The 19,744-nt window shown below is 39.9% G+C and overlaps 1 protein-coding gene across 4 annotated transcripts in view; it reads left to right on the forward strand.

Annotated features, from left to right (window-relative positions):
• ST7L (suppression of tumorigenicity 7 like) overlaps window positions 1-19,744 on the forward strand; it is a 176,785-nt gene that overhangs the window by 32,341 nt on the left and 124,700 nt on the right. For all 4 annotated transcript variants that reach the window (XM_066246756.1, XM_066246754.1, XM_066246752.1 and 1 more), the window contains exons 3-5: window positions 2,321-2,480; window positions 5,564-5,618; window positions 8,239-8,354. In XM_066246756.1, coding sequence (XP_066102853.1) covers window positions 2,321-2,480; window positions 5,564-5,618; window positions 8,239-8,354 — 331 coding nt within the window. The remainder of the gene's footprint in view (window positions 1-2,320; window positions 2,481-5,563; window positions 5,619-8,238; window positions 8,355-19,744) is intronic.

Raw genomic sequence — 19,744 nt, forward strand, 5'->3', positions numbered from 1 at the left:
AGACACACAGTCTGCCCTCATGAAATGTGATCAGTAGGTCATTATGGATGTTGATTCATTCATTTGTCAGTGTTTTTTTATTGACTATTCACTGAGTGTCACACCCTGTTTCTGAGCACTGGGCTTACAACACTGAACAAAGTAGAAAAAAATCCTGTCCTTGTGGAACTTACCTTATATAGAGCAATATACAATAAAGATACAAAAGTGAAACAAATAGTATGTTCTCTCTGTTAGTGGCAAGTGCTAAAGGAGAAAATGAAGCAGAAAGAGGCATATGAGGAGTCGAGTCAGAGGAGGAGGTTGGAATTTTAGACAGGGAAGCCAGGGAAGGCTACACTGAAACAGTGATTCTTTGGTAAAACTGTGAAAGAAATGAGGAAGCTAGCTGTGTTGTTTGTGTTACTTCTTCCTGAAGGAGTAGTATGCTTGGGAGCTTGAAGAATAGCAATATAAAGTTAGTTGCTTAACTAACGATTACAAATAAAAAGATTACTCTGAAAAAAAAACACGAGAGTCAATGGGAGTACAGCTTTCTGTTCTGTGGAATCAGGGAAAGTTCCCCAAGGATGTGTCATTTAAGCTGCAACCCACAGGAGCCAGGGATATGAGAAGGTTGGAGTGTCTTGGTATGAAACATTCTGCCAATTCAGCACAGAGCTGCTTTTGATTCCTCTTTTTGTAACAGTGATAAACCATGAAAACAGAAAGAAGTGACTCTCCAGATTTTTAAATGGTTCAAAATTGGCCTGACTAGGCGGTGGCGCAGTGGATAGAGCCTCGGACTGGGATGCAGAAGGACTCAAGTTCGAGACCCCGAGATTGCCAGCTTGAGCACAGGCTCCTCTGGTTTGAGCAAAAGCTCACCAGATTGGACCCAAGGTCACTGGCTCAAGCAAGGGGTTACTTGGTCTGCTGAAGGCCCACGGTCAAGGCACATATGAGAAAGCAATCAATGAACAACTAAGTGTTACAAAGCATAACGAAAAACTAATGATTGATGCTTCTCATCTCTCCACTCCTGTCTGTCTGTCCCTGTCTATCCCTCTCTCTGAGTCTCTCTCTGTCTCTGTTAAAAAAATAAAATAAAAACCATGATCTTTAAAAAAAAAAAAGAATGTTTAAATGGTTCAAAATTGGAGTCAACCTGACTCTTAACCTGCATTAATAATACTGGCAAATACTGGCATAGTACTTTTGCTCAAAGGTACATATGCCTGACCAAGTGGTGGTGCAGTTGATAGCATGTCAACCTGGGACATTGAGGACCCAGGTTTGAAACCTTGAGGTCACCAGTTTGAGCATGGTTTCATCCGGCTTGAGCGTGGTCTCAGCAGCTTGAGCACAGTGTCACTGGCTTGAGTATGGAATCATAGACATGACCCATGGTCACTGGCTTATGCCCAAAGGTCGCTGGCTCTAAGCCCAAGGTCGCTGGCTTGAGACCAAGGTCGCTGCCTGGAGCAAGGGGTCACTGGCTCAGCTGGTGCCCCCTGGTCAAGGCACATATGAGAAACCAATCAATGAACAATTAAGGTGCCAAACTACAAGGTGATGCTTCTCATCTCTCTCCCTTCCTTTCTGTACCTCTCTCCCTCACTCTCTCTTCTAAAAAAAAAAAAAAAAAGATTTTAGAGAGTGTGGAAGGGAGAGGGAGAGAAACAGAAACATTGTTCAGTTTCTGTATGTGCCCTGACAAGGAATCAAACTGGCAACACAATACTCTAAGCAGTTAAAGTTATCCAGCCAGGGCTTTTGTTAAAAATATTTAGTAGATAGGACATTGAGGCTCTGAGAGATTAGAGGTTAACTGACTTGCCCAAAGCAAACAGCTAATAGATAGGTAAATTGGGAGTCAAATGTGGACCTTCTAACCCTACTAAAAAGGCAAAAGATTTATACAATGTGAAGATAAACCAGAGCATCTAAACCTAGTTTTATTTACCATGCTAGTTGTTTCGAACCTTTTTTTAAATTATGCTACAAATAGAATAAAATGACAATGTAATATAACAGGTTATTGTTAGATTAAACCTTTTTATTGTTTTTAATGCTTTATTTGCAGATGTATTTCTTGTAGTTTTGTCTAAGATTCTCTAAATTTCATGACAATAACTATGAAAAGGTATTTCACTTTTGCTTTGTATGTGTTGTTGGGGAATCTTGTGTTTGATTATTTTTTTTGGAAGGAGAGCACATTTTAAATGCTGAATTAAACAGGAACATCTTGAGATAATGTTTTTGATAATGATTTAATTTGAGCTCATATATCTGTTGATCAGCTTTGTATTAAGTGAAAGATGTTTTCTGTTTGCCATAGCTATTTGAATGGTGGTACTTCCATAAAAATGGCACATCTTTTCTGGAGCAAGTGTCTGTAAACCACTTACGACCATTGATACGAGGAGCAGAAAGCAGCATTTCAGAGCCAGGTTCTTCCAGCAACAGAGAAAGTGAAACCGGCAGACAGAATTTTTCAGGTGACTACTTATCTAAGGTGTTTTCAGAGCTGTATAGTTAAGACTGTGGGAGATAGAAAGCTCACAATAACAGAGGGAAGTTTGTCTGTCTTTCATGTAAATATAGGTAGTCCATGGTTGATATGGAGAGAATTGATCACCAGAGACCCAGACTCATATTTTGTTAGCCTGTCATCTCCAAATGCAGTTTTGCCCTGTGGTCCAAGACAACCACTCTGGCTTGAGCTATTGTATCCACATTCCAATCAGCAGGAAGGAGAAAAGGCTGGGAGAAGGACACTCTTTTCCCCCTTACTCCACCCCACGGCAGCCAACAACACTTGCAGAAGTGTTACATCCTATTTCAGCTTACTTCCAACTGCTTAAGCCTTTGTCAAATGGCCACACTAGCTGTAAGTGAAGCTAGAAATTGTAATCATTTATATGCCTCGCTGTTAATCGGGGGCCTTATTAAATAAAGGAGAGAACAGAAACAATTAACCATCTCTGCCAAGAGAGGAAAGTTAGGAAAAATGCTTTTAGTTCTCAGTGTATTCACAAAGACATCAAAATCACAATTATTCAGGTATGGATACTCTATTGTCAGACTTTAGTTACAAATTTTTTCTGTGTATCTAGTAATATGAAGTAATATTAATGGCACTCAATTAGGAAAGTCAAATTTTCAAAGCCAGTGGAAATACTTTTGAATTATTCATTTCATTTGGTATAGATACTAATCATATAGTCATAATACAAATGAGTGAATTCTGTAGATTTCTGTAAGGTCTTATTTGTTCAATAAACCTAACAACCACTGAAGTTATATTAGTTTAGTAGAAAAGTCCTACCAGTGTCCAGTTGCTGGCCTTTTTTAGGTACAATCATGGAAAGTCTCTGAAAAAGTACTATTTAAGCTGAGCCCTGAAGCATGAGTGGATGTTGACCAGGAATAGAAGAGATGGGGTTGGCAGCCACTCAAGAGTACAGGAAAGAATAATGATCATTTTCTTTCCCCTTCTCCTTTCTCCCCTTTTATAAAATAATTACAGAACTCCTAATAATGAGACATATTATGATGATCCTAACATAGATCTGTCCTCAAGAAAGATATAGTCCAGTATGTAAATATATAACAAGGATGTATTATATAACCTTATTTTCTATTGCATTATATATTTAATATATAACCTTATTCCCTGTTGTAAGATTGAACATACCATTTCATAATGGGAGTGATAAAAACATCCTAGCTTTGTAGAGCATACAGACATATAAACAAGGATGGCAAAAGATATAAAAGATACTTAAACAGAGTGCATAGGAGATACTGTGGTAACAGAAAAGAAGGCGTAGTTATTATTTTTTTTCCATTATTTAAAAGAATTTTATTCATTTTAAAGAGAAGAGACTGAGCGGGAAAGGGAGAGAGAAAGAGGAGGGAAGAGCAGGAAGCATCAACTCCCATATGTGCCTTGACTAAGCAAGCCCACGGTTTTGAACCGGCGACCTCAATGTTCCAGGGCAACGCTTCATCCACTACACCACCACAGGTCAGGCTAGTTAGTTATTCTTGGGAGAAGGGTCACACGCTATTTCAGAGAAGATGCTTGAATTGCCCTCAAAAGTGAGTCAAGGTTCTTTGGTTCAACTTTCTCTCCCTGTGTAACTGTATCTCATTCTATTGTATTATCTTCCACAGACGTATATGCTGGGAGAACCAGTTTTATTATTTTTATTTTTATATTATTTTATTTTTGTGTGTGACAGAGAGACAGACAGGAAAGGAGAGAGATGAGAAGCATCAATTCTTGGTTGTGGCACATTAGTTGTTCATTGAGTGTTTTCTTCTATGTGTCTTGATGGGGTCTATAACAGAGTGAGTGACCCCTTGCTCAAGCCATCAACCTTGGGTTCAAGCTGGTGAGTCTTGCTCAAACCAGATGAGCTCGCACTCATGCCAGCAACCTCAAGGTTTCGAACCTGAGTACTCTGTGTCCCAGTCCCTTGCTCTGTCCACTGCTTCACTGCCTGGTCAGGCTGGGAGAGCCAATTTTAAATTGATACTCCCAAGCTCTCTTTAGAGCAGCGGTTCTCAACCTGTGGGTCGCGACCCCGGCGGAGGTCGAACGACCAAAACACAGGGATCGCCTAAAGCCATCGGAAATACATATTTTATTTAAAAATGTATTGTATAATAAATATGTATGTATTGTATAATAAATATGTATGTATTGTATAATAAATATGTATTTTCCGATGGCTTTAGGCGACCCCTGTGTTTTGGTCGTTCGACCCCCGCCGGGGTCGCAACCCACAGGTTGAGAACTGCTGCTTTTGAGTTCTAGACTCACATTTCTAACTCTGCTAGAAATCTCTTCCTGTGGTGGCCTCCTGCACTCTCTCTGTCCAAAATGAAACTATCTTCTTCCAATAAGCCTCTTCACAATCCTAAAATCTGTTAATGGTTCCCAATTCCCATACTAGAAGACTTTGAGTTGTTTCAGATTATATCTCTTACTTCCCCTTCTTTCTCCACACTCTGCTGTGTGGTTTTATGGTACTTCATCCACTTAGGATATCCTGGCAACCTTCTACTCTTCTTTTAAAGTGATTCAATGTCAGTTCAAATGACACCTTTCTAATTGCCCCAGAGCAAAATTAATCACTTAGTGTTTTTCTATTGGTACAAAACCTATCTTTACTATAGCACTTATCATACAGGTTAGGTGGTAGTTTACATGACTAACTCTCACGCTACATTTAATTTGTTTAAACAAGTTAGTTTCAAATGTTGTGCTACACTTCAGAAATAGGTATAAAGATGAACAATGTTTTAATATCACATTATAATATGGAAAGTGCTATACTTGAAATATGAACTAGATGCTGTGAAGACAGAAATAAGGCAATGACTAGATGTCATTGTATGCTCAGTGACGGCGGGGACGATCTGTGCCTAATCTGCCTTTGTGCTATCAGTGGTTTGCACTGTACTCAACATACAATGACTACACAGTAAATGCCAGTGAATTAAGATTTAACTGGATTGAATTAAACTGTCTCATTTCCTCTGGGTTTTTTTGTGTTGTTTTTTTTTATAGAATGCAAGGTATGGCGAAACCCTCTAAACCTTTTCAGAGGAGCAGAATATAGGAGGTATTACATTTTGTTTTCAATATAATTATGACATTGGTTTTGAAGTAAAAGTATTATGGAAATACTTGTTTATATAAATATCACAGCCTTTCCCGTTGGAGATACTGATATATGAAAAGGTAAAATGATAACCCCTACGTTTGTTAGGCAGCATCTTGACTATATTTATTTTATAATCATAGGAACATTGCTTCAAACCATATGTACATAATACATAATAAGTATACATTTGGTCCCTGGTTTATAGCAGAAAACCGTTTAAAAAATTTATGAGCTTGAGAAAAATTACAAATGTCACTATATTCTTATGCATATATGCTCCATTTCAAAATTTATTTGACAGTTCACTAGGAAATATCAATCTGAATGTGAATGTGAACTTCATTTGTGTAACAGTACAGGGTGTAGTGTTTTTATATTGGTATTTTCCATCTGCTATACTGTGTCCATTTCTCTCCTGGGTTTTATACTAAATGAAAAAACATCTTTTGAAACATATGACCAAGAAGGGCTGTGTTTCACCTAGAGGTAGGCTGGGCATGATTAAATTCATTGAACAAGAAACATGTGTCTGCTCTGTATGGGCACTGTGTAAAATGATGGGGATACTGAATGAATGAGCAATAATCCCTGTGTTTAAAGACTTGATAGCGTAGGACAGTCTGTCCTGGGAAGTGAAAACTAGGCTTTTATGAACGAAGCCATTAGCCTATATTAAGGAGTTCTGCAAGAGTCAGGTCCTTGAACTTCTCACTGTGTTTATTAAAAAGTTTTTAGGCTATTCCTTGTTATGTTATACAGTGTCTACTTCATGAGGATTTCAAAGAGAATTTTCTTATCTTAGTATCAGGAACACTTGTGCTTCTTTTGAATGATTACTTTAACTTAAGGTAAAAGTCTAAATTGTAATGATAATAATTATGTGGTTCTAGAAAGCTTGAAGTCATATTGTAGCCAAACATAGCAAATATATGCATTTTATATGTTAGCCTCATTCCAGACTATTTTATGGTTCAATCTTCGTTTTTACTTCACTGAATTTTTAAAATTTACTTCTAGGTTATGTTATTGTTTCATTAAACTATTTAAAGTTGTAATTTAACTGCTTTAAATCATTTTGGTAATAATGTTGATTGTTAATAAACATTTTTATGGTTTTAGAATATGTAGCAAAACTGCCAAATGCACAAGGATTTGCTTTTTCTTTTTAGGATAATCGCTTTCATAATAGCTAAAAACTTTAAATCCAAGACAACTCATACTATTAAATAGTTTAAATCTTTAATCACTTATGTAAATAATACTTACAATATGCTTTTAAAGTGCTTATTTTTAAGATTATAAAATGTATGCATATTCACTGTAGGAGTTGGGAAAATAAAGAGATTTATGAAAAAGAAAGTAAAAATCACCTCTTCTAACCACTGAGAATAACTGCTGTTTGGATTTTCATCCATCTCTTTTCTATATGCATATATAGAAGCAAAATTTGAACACCTCACAGAATTTCTTTAAAACATAATTTTTAATGTTTGTAGTTACTGTACCTTGCCATCTGCTCCCCTGTCTGGATCACAGATTATATTTCACAGTTAACATTTGCACTGGAAGGATATCTTTATACATAAATATTTAAACACATAGATGATTATTTCCTTAGGGTTCATTTGGAGCACTGGGATTACTGAATTAAGGGGTGTGAACATTTTTTTCCCATATTCTTTTATCTTCCCTTTTTTTGATTATGGAAAATTTGAAAAACAAACAAAAGTAGAGAGGATGGTATAATATAATATAATATAATTAATATAATATAATTAATATAATATAATTAATATAATATAATATATTATACTCATCCCCTATCTAGGTGTGAATATTTTTAAGACTCGATAGATATTATTGTTGGTCTCAGAAGCATACATAAGTTAGAATTTCTAATATATTAACACATGAAAAAGTTCCTCTTTGCTCTTATGCTTTGCAAGCCCTTTACTATCTTTCTTTGTGTGTGTGTGACAGAAACAGAGAAAGGGACAGATAGGGACAGACAGACAGGAAGGGAGAGAGATGAGAAGCATCAGTTATTTGTTGTGGCTCCTTAGTTGTTCACTGATTGCTTTCTCATATGTGCCTTGACTTGTGTGATTGGCCCATAGATGAAAGCTGGAACGCCCATTAGTAGGTGGGAGGGACCAGGTTGACCAGCACTGCAAAAGTGGACGGTTTTTAATAAAAGGTTCACCATCATGGCTCTAAATAGTTTATACAGGTTACCTCTTTTGTTTTACTAATTATAATAAGCTTTTAAAACATCCTGGCCCTGGCTCAGTTGGTTAGAGCATCATTAACACCAAGGTTGCTGGTCCCATCCCTGGCCAGGGCACATACAAGAATCAACCAATGAATGCATAAATAAGTGGAACAACAAATTGATGTTTCTCTCTCTTCTTCTCTCTCTCACTTCCTCCCTCTTGCTCTAAAATCAATTAATATAATAAGATAAAACATCTTGAAATAGAATTTTTAGCCTTCATTTTTGAATTTTAAATAGTGTCTGTTATAGTAAAGCAATGCTCTCTCATGTTCATGTTACCTATTTTCTTGTGTTTTGGTAAAGATACACTTGGGTGACAGGTAAAGAGCCACTTACATACTATGACATGAATTTGTCAGCTCAGGACCATCAGACCTTCTTCACCTGTGACACGGACTTTTTACGTCCTTCAGACACAGGTACGTGTCATCTCTGTTCATGGGATAAGCAGCGATCATAAAAAATATTTTTAAATTTCTTTGTTATTTATTACAATATACAAAGTTATTTGGCTTAGAGTTGTTTGCATTATTGATAAGAATCCCAGTTTAAATTGAAACTATAATTATAAACTAGACTGTGACAGTACTTTTTCTTATAAATAATTTAAAGTATTTTATTAAAATATTGCTTCTATTATTACTTTAAAAATCTTTCAGATCAAAAAAAAATCTTTCAGATCAAAAACAGCAACAGCTAATGCAGAGAAAAATGTACCCTGTTTTGGTCTGGGAAATTAACATCTGCTATTATACATAAAAGAGTAAGACAAAGTGTAAACACTGGGGCGTGGCATGTAGAAAAAACGGGACATAATTTCATCCCAGTCATAAGTTAGAGTTGCAGGTAAAGTGGTGGGAGATCCTAGAAATGTGTGTTTCATGCTCTCCAAACTTTTCTCTATAGAGAGGGTATTGGGACTCTTATATGTATGGTTTAAAGACAGACATCTGTCACAGCTAGCCTTCTACTTTGAATGCCTTTCCCTCCTTTATATGCTTCTGGATCCAAATTAAAAGCCACATTGTCTAAGAAGCCTTCTCTGGGATTTTCTTTCTTCTCCGAAATTCAGTTCTATAGTGCCTAGTCCAAATCTCAGCGAAACAAATCTCAAGCACATTTGTTAGGGTTGTAATGTTGCTTTAATGTTTTTCCTCCCTTATAGGTTGTGAAACTTAGGAAAGCAGATACTGTAGTCTCATCATCTTTGAATCCCTACCATCTAGCACAGTGCCTGGTATACTATAAACATTAGTATTTCTTCTCTGATGACAATATGAATGAATGAGTGATGTTGGTGTCACAGACGTCTTCAACAATTCACTAATCGTAGCTGGCACGTGTAAAGCACTTTATGTACCAAGCACAGTTTTTTGTTTTGTTTTTTTGTGACAAAGATAGAGAGAGATAGAGAGAGAGACAGATAAGGACAGACAGATAGGAAGGGAGAGAGATGAGAAGCATCAATTCTTTTTTGTGGCACCTTAGTTGTTCACTGATTGCTTTCTCGTATGTGCCTTGACCGGGGTGGGGGGGGGGAGCTACAGCAGAGCAAGTTTACCCCTTGCTCAAGCCAGTGACCTTGGGCTCAAGCTGGTGAGCTATGCTCAAACCAGATGAGCCCTTTTTCAAGCAGGCCTCAGGGTTTCGAACCTGGGTCCTCCACGTCCCAGTCTGACATTCTATCCACTGTGCCACCACATGGTCAGGCACACCAGGCACTGTTTTAAGCAATTTATATAACTGTGCTAATTTAATCTTCCCAGTCACTTTATGAGGTAGATACTATTATCAGCCTCATTTTAACAATAAAGAAACAGAAGCAGAGGCATGCTTAAATCATGTAGCTATTCAATGGTGACGCCAGGTTTCAAACTCAGGTCTGGCTCTCCACCACTACACTGCTGCCACATTGCCACTGTCACTCATCCACCCCATTGACATGCAGAAGAAAATCACCAGTTTCCAACCCTGATGTGAGTTCATTGTCGTATCTCTTTGCTGGACTCAGTATACTAATGGTGGGTGGTAGCAGGAAACCCAGGGATGTTTGCTATGTTTACATTAAAAGGTTTAATTGTAAGTGGGAGAAAAAGGAATTGGTTTATGTTCATATGCTTAATGTTTACATTAATGGGAAAAATGTAGGTGTTGGGGAAATAAAGCAGTAGAAAGTCAGTTTTGTGGGCTAACTCTATGGCAAGGGTCCCCAAACTTTTTACACAGGGGGCCAGTTCACTGTCCCTCAGACCGTTGGAGGGCCGGACTATAAAAAAAAAACTATGGATCTGTGGTGGCACAGTGGCTAAAGCATCGACCTGGAATGCTGAAGTCGCTGGTTCAAAACCCTGGGCTTGCCTGGTCAAAACACATATAGGAGTTGATGCTGTTCCTCCCATCTTCTCTCTCCTCTCTAAAATGAATAAATAAAGTCTTTAAAAAAAACCAAAAAAGCCCTGGCCAGTTGGCTCAGTGGTAGAGCGTCGGCCTGGCGTGCGGGAGTCCCGGGTTCGATTCCTGGCCAGGGCACACAGGAGAAGCGCCCATCCGCTTCTCCACCCCTCCCCCTCTCCTTCCTCTCTGTCTCTTCCCCTCCCGCAGCAGAGGCTCCACCAGAGCAGAGATGGCCCGGGCGCTGAGGTTGGCTCTGTGGCCTCTGCCTCAGGCGCTAGAATGGCTCTGGATGCGACAGAGTGACACCTCAGAGGGGCAGAGCATCGCCCCCTGGTGGGCATGCCGGGTGGATCCCGGTTGGGCTCATGCGGTAGTCTGACTGCCTCCCCGTTTCCAGCTTCGGAAAAATGAAATAACAAACAAACAAACAAAAAAAAACCCCAAACTATGAACAAATCCCTATGCACACTGCACATATCTTATTTTAAAGTAGAAAAACAAAACGGGAACAAATACAATATTTAAAATAAAGAACAAGTAAATTTAAATCAACAAACTGACCAGTATTTCAATGGGAACTATGCCCCTCTCACTGACCACCAATGAAAGAGGTGCTCCTTCCGAAAGTGCGCGGGGGCTGGATAAATGGCCTCAGGGGGTGGCATGCGGCCTGCGGGCTGTAGTTTGGGGACCCCTGCTCTAAGGACTGAGATGACTCTGGAAATTAAAGCTTCATTCACCTTCTTACAGGCAGAATTGCAGATACTGGGGCTTTTCAGATAGCAACCGTGACTCTCCACTAAAGCTTTTGTTCACATACCTTCTAAGAGAATTTTGAAAAACCATGTATCCACTTATACATTTTTTTTTCTTTTCTTTTTTTCTCTGAAGCTGGAAACGGGGAGGCAGTCAGACAGACTCCCGCATGCGCCCGACCGGAATCTACCCGGCACGCCCACCAGGGGGGCGACGCTCTGCCCACCAGGGGGCGATGCTCTGCCCCTCCGGGGCGTCGCTCTGCCGCAACCAGAGCCACTCTAGCGCCTGGGGCAGAGGCCAAGGAGCCATCCCCAGCACCCGGGCCATCTTTGCTCCAATGGAGCCTTGGCTGTGGGAGGGGAAGAGAGAGACAGAGAGGAAGGAGGGGGTGGGGGTGGAGAAGCAAATGGGTGCTTCTCCTATGTGCCCTGGCCAGGAATCAAACCCGGGTCCCCCGCCCGCCAGGCCGACGCTCTACCGCTGAGCCAATGGCCAGGGCCCATTTATACATTTTTAAGTTGATATCATAAGGTTAAATAATTGCAAAGAATGTGATATTTGAAATAAATACAAACATTTAAAAATAAAACTAGGACACCTATATTTTATATTCCTCTATAACATATATATAGAACAGCATATATTTTATATTATGTTCCTCAAGGAATGTAATGACTTGATACCCACCATTATCCATTGAAAAATACACGAACAAATACTCTTTATCTGTAATATATTTTATAGGAGTCTTTTTGTTCTGGAATTCCTATCCATCTCACACTTCATATGATTTTTTTTTATTGATTTAAATTTATTGTGTTTACATAAATTTATGTGTCCCACCGATACATCCTCCCCTACCCCCTTATTTCCCTCAACATCCCCCTTGTCCCCCTCCCCCTAACACCCTCCCCCCTTCCCTCCAGGATTTGCTTTTCTGTTTTCTCTAAGGCTGTGTTATGTATATATAATTTTACTAATCTCTCTCCCTTCTCTGATCTCATCCTCTCATCCCCTTTCCTCTGTCTGCTTTCCCTCTGGTCCCTTTGATCCCTCCTCTGCTTCTATTCTGTTCCTCAGTTCACATTGTTCATTGGATTCCTCATATGAGTGAGGTCACATGATATTTTTCTTTCTCTGCCTGGCTTATTTCACTTAACATAATAGTTTCCAGGTCCCTCCATATTGTTGCAAAAGGTAGTATTTCCTTCTTTTTTCATAACCCCATAGTATTCCATTGTATATATGTACCACAGCTTTTTAATCCACTTGTCCACTGACGGACACTTGGGATGTTTCCAGATCTTCGCTATTGTGAATAAAGCTGCCATAAACATGGGGGTGCATTTCTTTTTTTCAGTTGGTGATATGGTGTCCTTGGGATATAGTCCTATAAGTGGGATAGCTGGGTCAAAGGGCAGTTCCATTTCTAATTTTTTGAGAAATCTCCATACTGTTTTCCACAGTGGCTGCACCAGTCTGCATTCCCACCAGCAGTGCAGGAGGGTTCCCTTTTCTCCACATCCTCGCCAGCACCTATCGTGTGTTGTTTTGTCAATGAGCGCCATTCTGACTGGTGTGAGGTGGTATCTCATTCATTATGGTTTTAATTTGCATTTCTCTAATGATTAGTGATGTTAAAAATTTTTTCATTTGCCTATGAGCCATCTGTATGTCCTCTTTGGAGAAATGTCTATTCATTTCTTTTGCCCATTTTTTTTTTCTTTACAGAGACAGAGCGAGAGTCAGAGAGAGGGATAGATAGGGACAGACAGGAATGAAGAGAGAAGAGAAACATCAATTATTAGTTTTTCATTGTGGCACTTTAGTTGTTCATTGATTGCTTTTTCATATGTCCCTTGACCAGGGGGCTACAGCAGACTGAGTAACCCCTTGCTCAAGCCAGTGAGTGACCTTGGGTCCAAGCTGGTGAGCTTTGCTCAAACCAGATGAGCCCGTGCTCAAGGTGGCGACCTCGGGGTCTCGAACCTGGGTCTTTTGCATTCCAGTCCAATGCTCTATCCACTGAGCCACCGCCTGGTCAGGCTCTTTAGCCCATTTTTTGATTGGATTGTTTATCTTCCTGGTGTTGAGTTTTACAAGTTTTACAATTTATAAATTTTGGTTATTAACCCCTTATCAGACGTATTTTCGAATATGTTCTCCCATTGTGTGGTTTGTCTTTTAATTTTGTTCATATTGTCTTTAGCTGTGTAAAACATTTTTAGTTTGATCTAGTCCCCATTTGTTCATGCTGTCCTTTATTTCACTTGGCCGTGGAGATAAATCAGCAAATATATTGCTGCAAGAGATGTCGGTGAGCTTACTGCCTATGTTTTCTTCTAAGATGCTTACGGTTTCACGACTTACATTTAAGTCTTTTATCAATTTTGAGTTTATTTTTGTGAATGGTGTAAGTTGGTGGTCTACTTTTTTTTGCAAGTAGCTGTCCAATTTTTTCAACACCATTTGTTAAAGAGACTGTTTTTACTCCATTGTATGCTCTTACCTCCTTTGTCAAATATCAGTTGTCCATAAAGGTGTGGGTTTATTTCTGGGTTCTCTGTTCTGTTCCATTGATCTGTATGCCTATTCTTACGCCAGTACCAAGCTGTTTTGAGTACAATGGCATTGTAGTATAACTTGATATCAGAAAGTGTGATACCTCTCACTTTATTCTTTCTTTTCAAGATTGTTGAGGCTATTCGTGTTCTTTTTTGGTTCCATATAAATTTTTGGAATATTTGTTCTATATCTTTGAAGTATGTTATTGGTATTTTAATGGGAATTGCATTGAATTTGTAAATTGCTTTGGGTAATATAGACATTTTAGTGATGTTTATTCTTCCTGTCCATGAACACGGTATATGCTTCCACTTGTTTGTATCTTCCTTGATTTCTTTTATTAATGTTTTATAATTTTCTGAGTACAAGTCTTTAACCTCATTGATTAAATTTACTCTTCGGTACTTAATTTTTTGTTGTTTCTATCTCATTTGTTGTAATCGGTCTGTTTAAGTTTTCTCATTCTTCCAGATTGATTTTTGAAAGATTATATGTTTCAAGGAATTTGTCCATTTCAGCTAGGTTGTCTAATTTTTTGGCGTACACTTCTTCATAGTATTTTCTTAAAATCCTTTGTATTTCTGCTGTCAGTTGTTACTTCTCCACTCTCATTTCTAATTTGATTTATTTGAGTCTTCTTTTTTTCTTGGTGAGTCTGGTTAAAGGTTCATCAATCTTGTTTACCTTTTCAAATAACCAGCTCTTGGTTTCATTGATCCTTTGTATTGTTATTTTAGCCTCTGTGTCATTTATTTCCATTCTGATCTTTATTATTTCCTTTCTTCTACTTTCTCTGGTCTTTACTTGCTGTTCTTTTTCTAGTTCTTTTAAATGCAAGGTTAAATTGTTTATTTGAGCTTTTTGTAACTTCTTAAGGTATGCCTGTAATGCTATGAAATTCCCTCTCAGGACTACTTTTGCTGTGTCCCAGAGATTTTGAGTTGTTGAATGTTCATTGCCATTTGTTTCAAGGAAATTTTTTATTTCTTCCTTGATCTCATTGTTAACCCATTCGTTATTTAATAACATGCTATTTAGTTTCCAAGTGTTTGAGTGTTCTTCAGTTTTTCTATTGTAGTTGATTTCTAGTTTCATGCCATTGTGATCAGAGAAGATGCTTGATATGATTTCAATCTTCTTAAATTTATTGAGACTCATTTTGTGTCCTTACATGTGGTCTATCCTAGAGAATGTACCATGAGCACTTGAAAAGAATGTATATTTTGCTGATTTAGGGTGAAAAGTTCTGAAGATATCTATTAAATCTAGTTGATCTAATGTGTCCTTTTTTGTGTGTGTGATGGAGACAGAGAGAGTAAGAGAGAAGGACAGGGACAGACAGGAAGAGAAAGAGATGAGATGCATCAATAGTAGTTGTGCCACCTTAGTTGTTCATTGATTGCTTTCTCATATGTGCCCTGACTGTGGGGCTACAGCAGACTGAGTAACCCCTTGCTCGAGCCAGCGACCTTGGGTCCAAGCTGGTGAGCTTTTGCTCAAACCAGATGAGCCCATGCTCAAGGTGGCGACCTCAAGGTCTCGAACCTGGGTCCTCCACATCCCAATCCAACACTCTATCCACTGCGCCACCGCCTGGTCAGGCTTAGTAACCTTCTTGGAGCTATAAGTGATCCAGAATTTGTGTCTGCCTCAGTTGGGCCCTGATTCCATTGTAACTATCAACTGCACTCCTAGGCTGGCTTTTATCCACTCTTGGCCAGTGTGTGTGGCCTTTATAGTCCTGAAGTGAGGTTTGTCTGTGGGTCCCCCCTGCCTCTACATCCTCAGGCACTTGGGCATCAGTGCCAGCTCCTGGGCCATAGTCTGGGCTGCCCCAGATGGGGGGCGGGGCTCGGGGGACTTCTTACCTCCCTGGGCTCTGCCCCCCATGGTTGTGTGGGCTGCCTCTCTGGGCTCCGCCCCTGTTGGCATGAGGGATGCCTTGCTGGGCTCCGCCCCTCGCCATCCAGTGCAGGCCGCCTGACTCCGTCCTCTGGAGGTGCAGCCCCCCCCCCACCTACGTGGGAATATGGGAGGCCTTGCCCTGTAGGGTTCCTCCCTGCAGGAGGGGGGGGGAGTCCTCTTCGGGCTCTACTCCTCACCGCAGCCACGTGGGCTGCCTTGCTGGTTCCACACCCCGTACACTGCACAGGCCAAGCACCACAACCACCTCCTGCAGCTAGTCCCCCCCCACCCTTCTGAAGGTACTCAGCAGTCTGGGGAGCCGTGTAGCCCAGACCTCAGCACTCAAATACTGTGTACCTGATGCGCCCCCTGCTTCTAAGTGTCTCTCTGCACTGACTGGAGCAGGAGAGCCTGCACCCCCTGCTTCTAAGTGTCTCTTTGCACTGATGCGCCCCCTGCTTCTAAGTGTCTCTTTGCACTGACTGGAGCAGGAGAGCCTCTGGTGGGTAGGGTAATTGCTTCCCTTTGTTGGCTTGGTTCTCCCAGGAAGAATGGGCATTTTAGGTTTAGAGAGTGACCCAGTACAGAAGTCAGGGTGGCTGTCCCCCACAGTCTCTCCCTATGTCCCCAAGACTACTCTTCTCTCACCACTCCAGTCCTCTCAGCGCTCCACGCTCCCAGAGCCCTAGGTAAGTGGCTGTGAAGGTTTTCTGCGTGGTCCTTTTAAGCTGGAGCCTGGGTCTGAGAGTTCTGTCTCCCTCTTGCAAACATTAACCTGGCTCTTCTTTCAGGTACTACTGTCCCTACACCTCTTCTAGTCTCTGGGATTCCAGGCTGGAGTTCCGGTCCTGTGGCTGAGGGCCCACAACTCTCCGGGAATTCCACCCCACTGTGAGAGAACCCCCCAGGCCGCCTCTCGCTCCTGGGAGTAGGGCAGCCCTTTCCTCTTCTCTGCCTTTCCTACCACCTCAGTGTGGTTCCTTCAGTGTTGCTTGGTTATAGCTTCCTCTTAGTTTATTCCATAGTTGGTTTTTCAAGATGATTGTTCCTAAATTAAGTTGTAATCCACTTTGGTTCTGGGAGGTAGGAGTTGTAACGTCCACCTACTCCATTGCCATTTTCCTATCCTCTTTTATTTTAATTCTAGGGTTTTTATTTTTTATTTTAAAAAAATTTATTGAATTTATTGGGGTGACATTGGTTAATAAAATTAATAATTATTTTATGCTTGAGCCTTTTAATCACATGTATGTGCTTTTCCACAATAAAATTTTTTTGTATAAATTTAAATGTTTTTAATTTCCTTTGACAGTAAGGTTCTAAATGGCATTGTTTATTTTAACTATATTTTTGTCAAATTCTTGGAGCTATACATTTGGCTTTTCAACTTTGGAAAATATTTTTTATATAAAACCTAATTGGTTGGGTGAGTTTTCATTGTCAGTCCTATTAACCAAATCAGACTTATTTGCTTACAAAGTCTGACTTCATTTTTCAATTCAAATAAACATATTAACATGAATCCCAAGATAGTCATCTGTCTTCTGAATTCAGATTATGAAATAGTCTTGTACCTTTTCCTAGAGCTTATCTCTTAGTCAAAATAAGATTCCACTGCCTATATTATTCTTCACTAATGCCCCTTTTGCCTTATTATGAGGGCACCTCCCTGTATGAGCACTGTAGCCTTTGATACTAAGGGGAGAGGGATGCTGCTAAATGGAACTGATAAAAATGGTTATCGTTCCTTCCTACTCTACAATATACTTAAACTCCATGTACTCAAGGGCCAGAATACTCTTAATTCTAATGCTGAGCTTAACTGTTAAATAAGTGAAAGGTGGAATCCCTATTATAGGTTCCTTGATTAAAAATGGCTGCCCCCAGACCCTGGCCGGTTGGCTCAGCGGTAGAGCGTCGGCCTGGCGTGCGGGGGGACCCAGGTTCGATTCCTGGCCAGGGCACATAGGAGAAGCACCCATTTGCTTCTCCACCCCCCCTCCTTCCTCTCTGTCTCTCTCTTCCCCTCCCGCAGCCGAGGCTCCATTGGAGCAAAGATGGCCCGGGCGCTGGGGATGGCTCCTTGGCCTCTGCCCCAGGTGCTAGAGTGGCTCTGGTCGCGGCAGAGCGACCCCCCGGAGGGGCAGAGCATCGCCTCCTGGTGGGCAGAGCGTTGTCCCTGGTGGGCGTGCCGGGTGGATCCCGGTCGGGCGCATGCGGGAGTCTGTCTGACTGTCTCTCCCCGTTTCCAGCTTCAGAAAAATACAAAAAAAAAAAAAAAAAAAAGGCTGCCCCCAAACCTGAAATTTGAGTTGTCCCTTTGGCACCTGGAGATTTTTGCACTGGAAAGATTCAGGATGGGTGAGAAGTAAAGTAGGAGAAAGAAATATATCTTATGGAGAGTGGGGGTGTGGATGTTGGGTAGGAATGGAGAACCTGCAAGACTCACAGACCCAATCAGAGGATCATTCTTCAGGTAGGTCAGTTAGAGAAAAAGAGTCATATAAAGTTAAGGCTTTAGAAATTAATTCTCTTAAAACCAAGCATCCCATTTTGGTCCCTACAAAGGTTCATGTACTTCTAGAGGTACCCATAATCCCAGCTAAAGATGGAACTCAAGGACAGACTTTACCTGTGAATGATAATACAGAAATGGACTGGATTCCATATTGACCTTTTCAGATACTCACATAAAGGTAAAGCTTTAGATTTAAAAAAGGCTAATATGTGTGATGTGACAAATTTCTCTTAATTGTTGTCATCAGAAATCATTACATCAACAGATTTTGTTCTTATCCTATTGATTTATCTAAAACAGAAAGCAAACATATCCTCGGGGCCAGCCAGTAGTGTTTTTGGATAATTCATTTTCATGGAATTTTTTTCCAACATTTAAAAATCAGGAGACTTAGCATTAAAATTCAGATGAACATTTTTAGAAATTGGGGTAATATAGCAGACTTGAACCTTGCATTTCCACTTGGCAGTAATCAGATCTGAGCTGTGATTCTCTCACCCAGATAGTGCATGTATTTTTAGTTCATTCATTAATGTCGTTGTAGGCATTTGTATTTGTGACCCTTGATCTTGGGATAAATGTTAGTGTTTTTTCTGCTTAATGGTATGTCAAAATATTACTTAATTTAAAAAGTATATACATTTGACTGAATTGCTAATTGCTTGTTAGTTTGTTTTTTGTTGTTTTTTTTTACAGGGACAGAGAGAGAGTCAGAAAGGGATAGATAGGGACAGACAGACAGGAACGAAGAGAGATGAGAAGCATCAATTATCCGTTTTTTGTTGTGACACCTTAGTTGTTCATTGATTGCTTTCTCATATGTGCCTTGACCATGGGGCTACAGCAGACCCAGTAACCCCTTGCTCAAGCCAGCGACCTTGGGTCCAAGCTGGTGAGCTTTGCTCAAACCAGATGAGTCTGCGCTCAAGCTGGCGACCTCGGGGTATCAAACCTGGGTCCTCTGCATTCCAGTCCTACACTCTACCCACTGTGCCACCGCCTGGTCAGGCACTTGTGTAATTTTTAAAAGCATATCAAGAGTTCTTAAAGCAGATTGTTGAATACTAAATCAACATTTTGCTTTAAATTATTCCTAAACCTTTTTTTTAGAAGGAAATACATTTTTTTCTTCCTTTACTTAATTTTAACTTCTTTGACTTAGAACTGCACTGGTTTTGCAAAATGATGTTGAAAAGGCTGGGTACAGCAGTTGAAAACAAAAGAATAAGAGAAGATGCTTAAAGGTGGATTTGATGACCTCACTAGAAATAAAAGAAATGCAAATGTAGTTTTCATGTTTTAACAAAAATTAATATTATTCAGTGTTGGTAAGGAAGTAGGGAAATAGTCACTCTCTTACACTGCCTGAAATAATACAAATTATTACAATATTATTGAGAGGAGTTTTGGAATATATTCAAAATCTTTCAAAAGATTTTAACCAATCATTTCAATTCTTGATCAGGTATATAAGGACACTGAAAGGTGGTTATTACAATATTTCTGTTTAGCAAAAGAAATTGGTGTAACTTAATTGTCCATCAAAAGAGAATTGGTTAAATAGGTTATGATATATAGTTGATATACACTAGAATACCAAACCATTTAACATGTTGGAAAAGACTCAGTGTCAAAATTTGACTTGTGAATATCTTTAACTTTTAGAAG

This window comes from Saccopteryx bilineata, chromosome 11 (assembly GCF_036850765.1).
Source record: "Saccopteryx bilineata isolate mSacBil1 chromosome 11, mSacBil1_pri_phased_curated, whole genome shotgun sequence".
Taxonomy (NCBI): Eukaryota; Metazoa; Chordata; class Mammalia; order Chiroptera; family Emballonuridae; genus Saccopteryx; species Saccopteryx bilineata.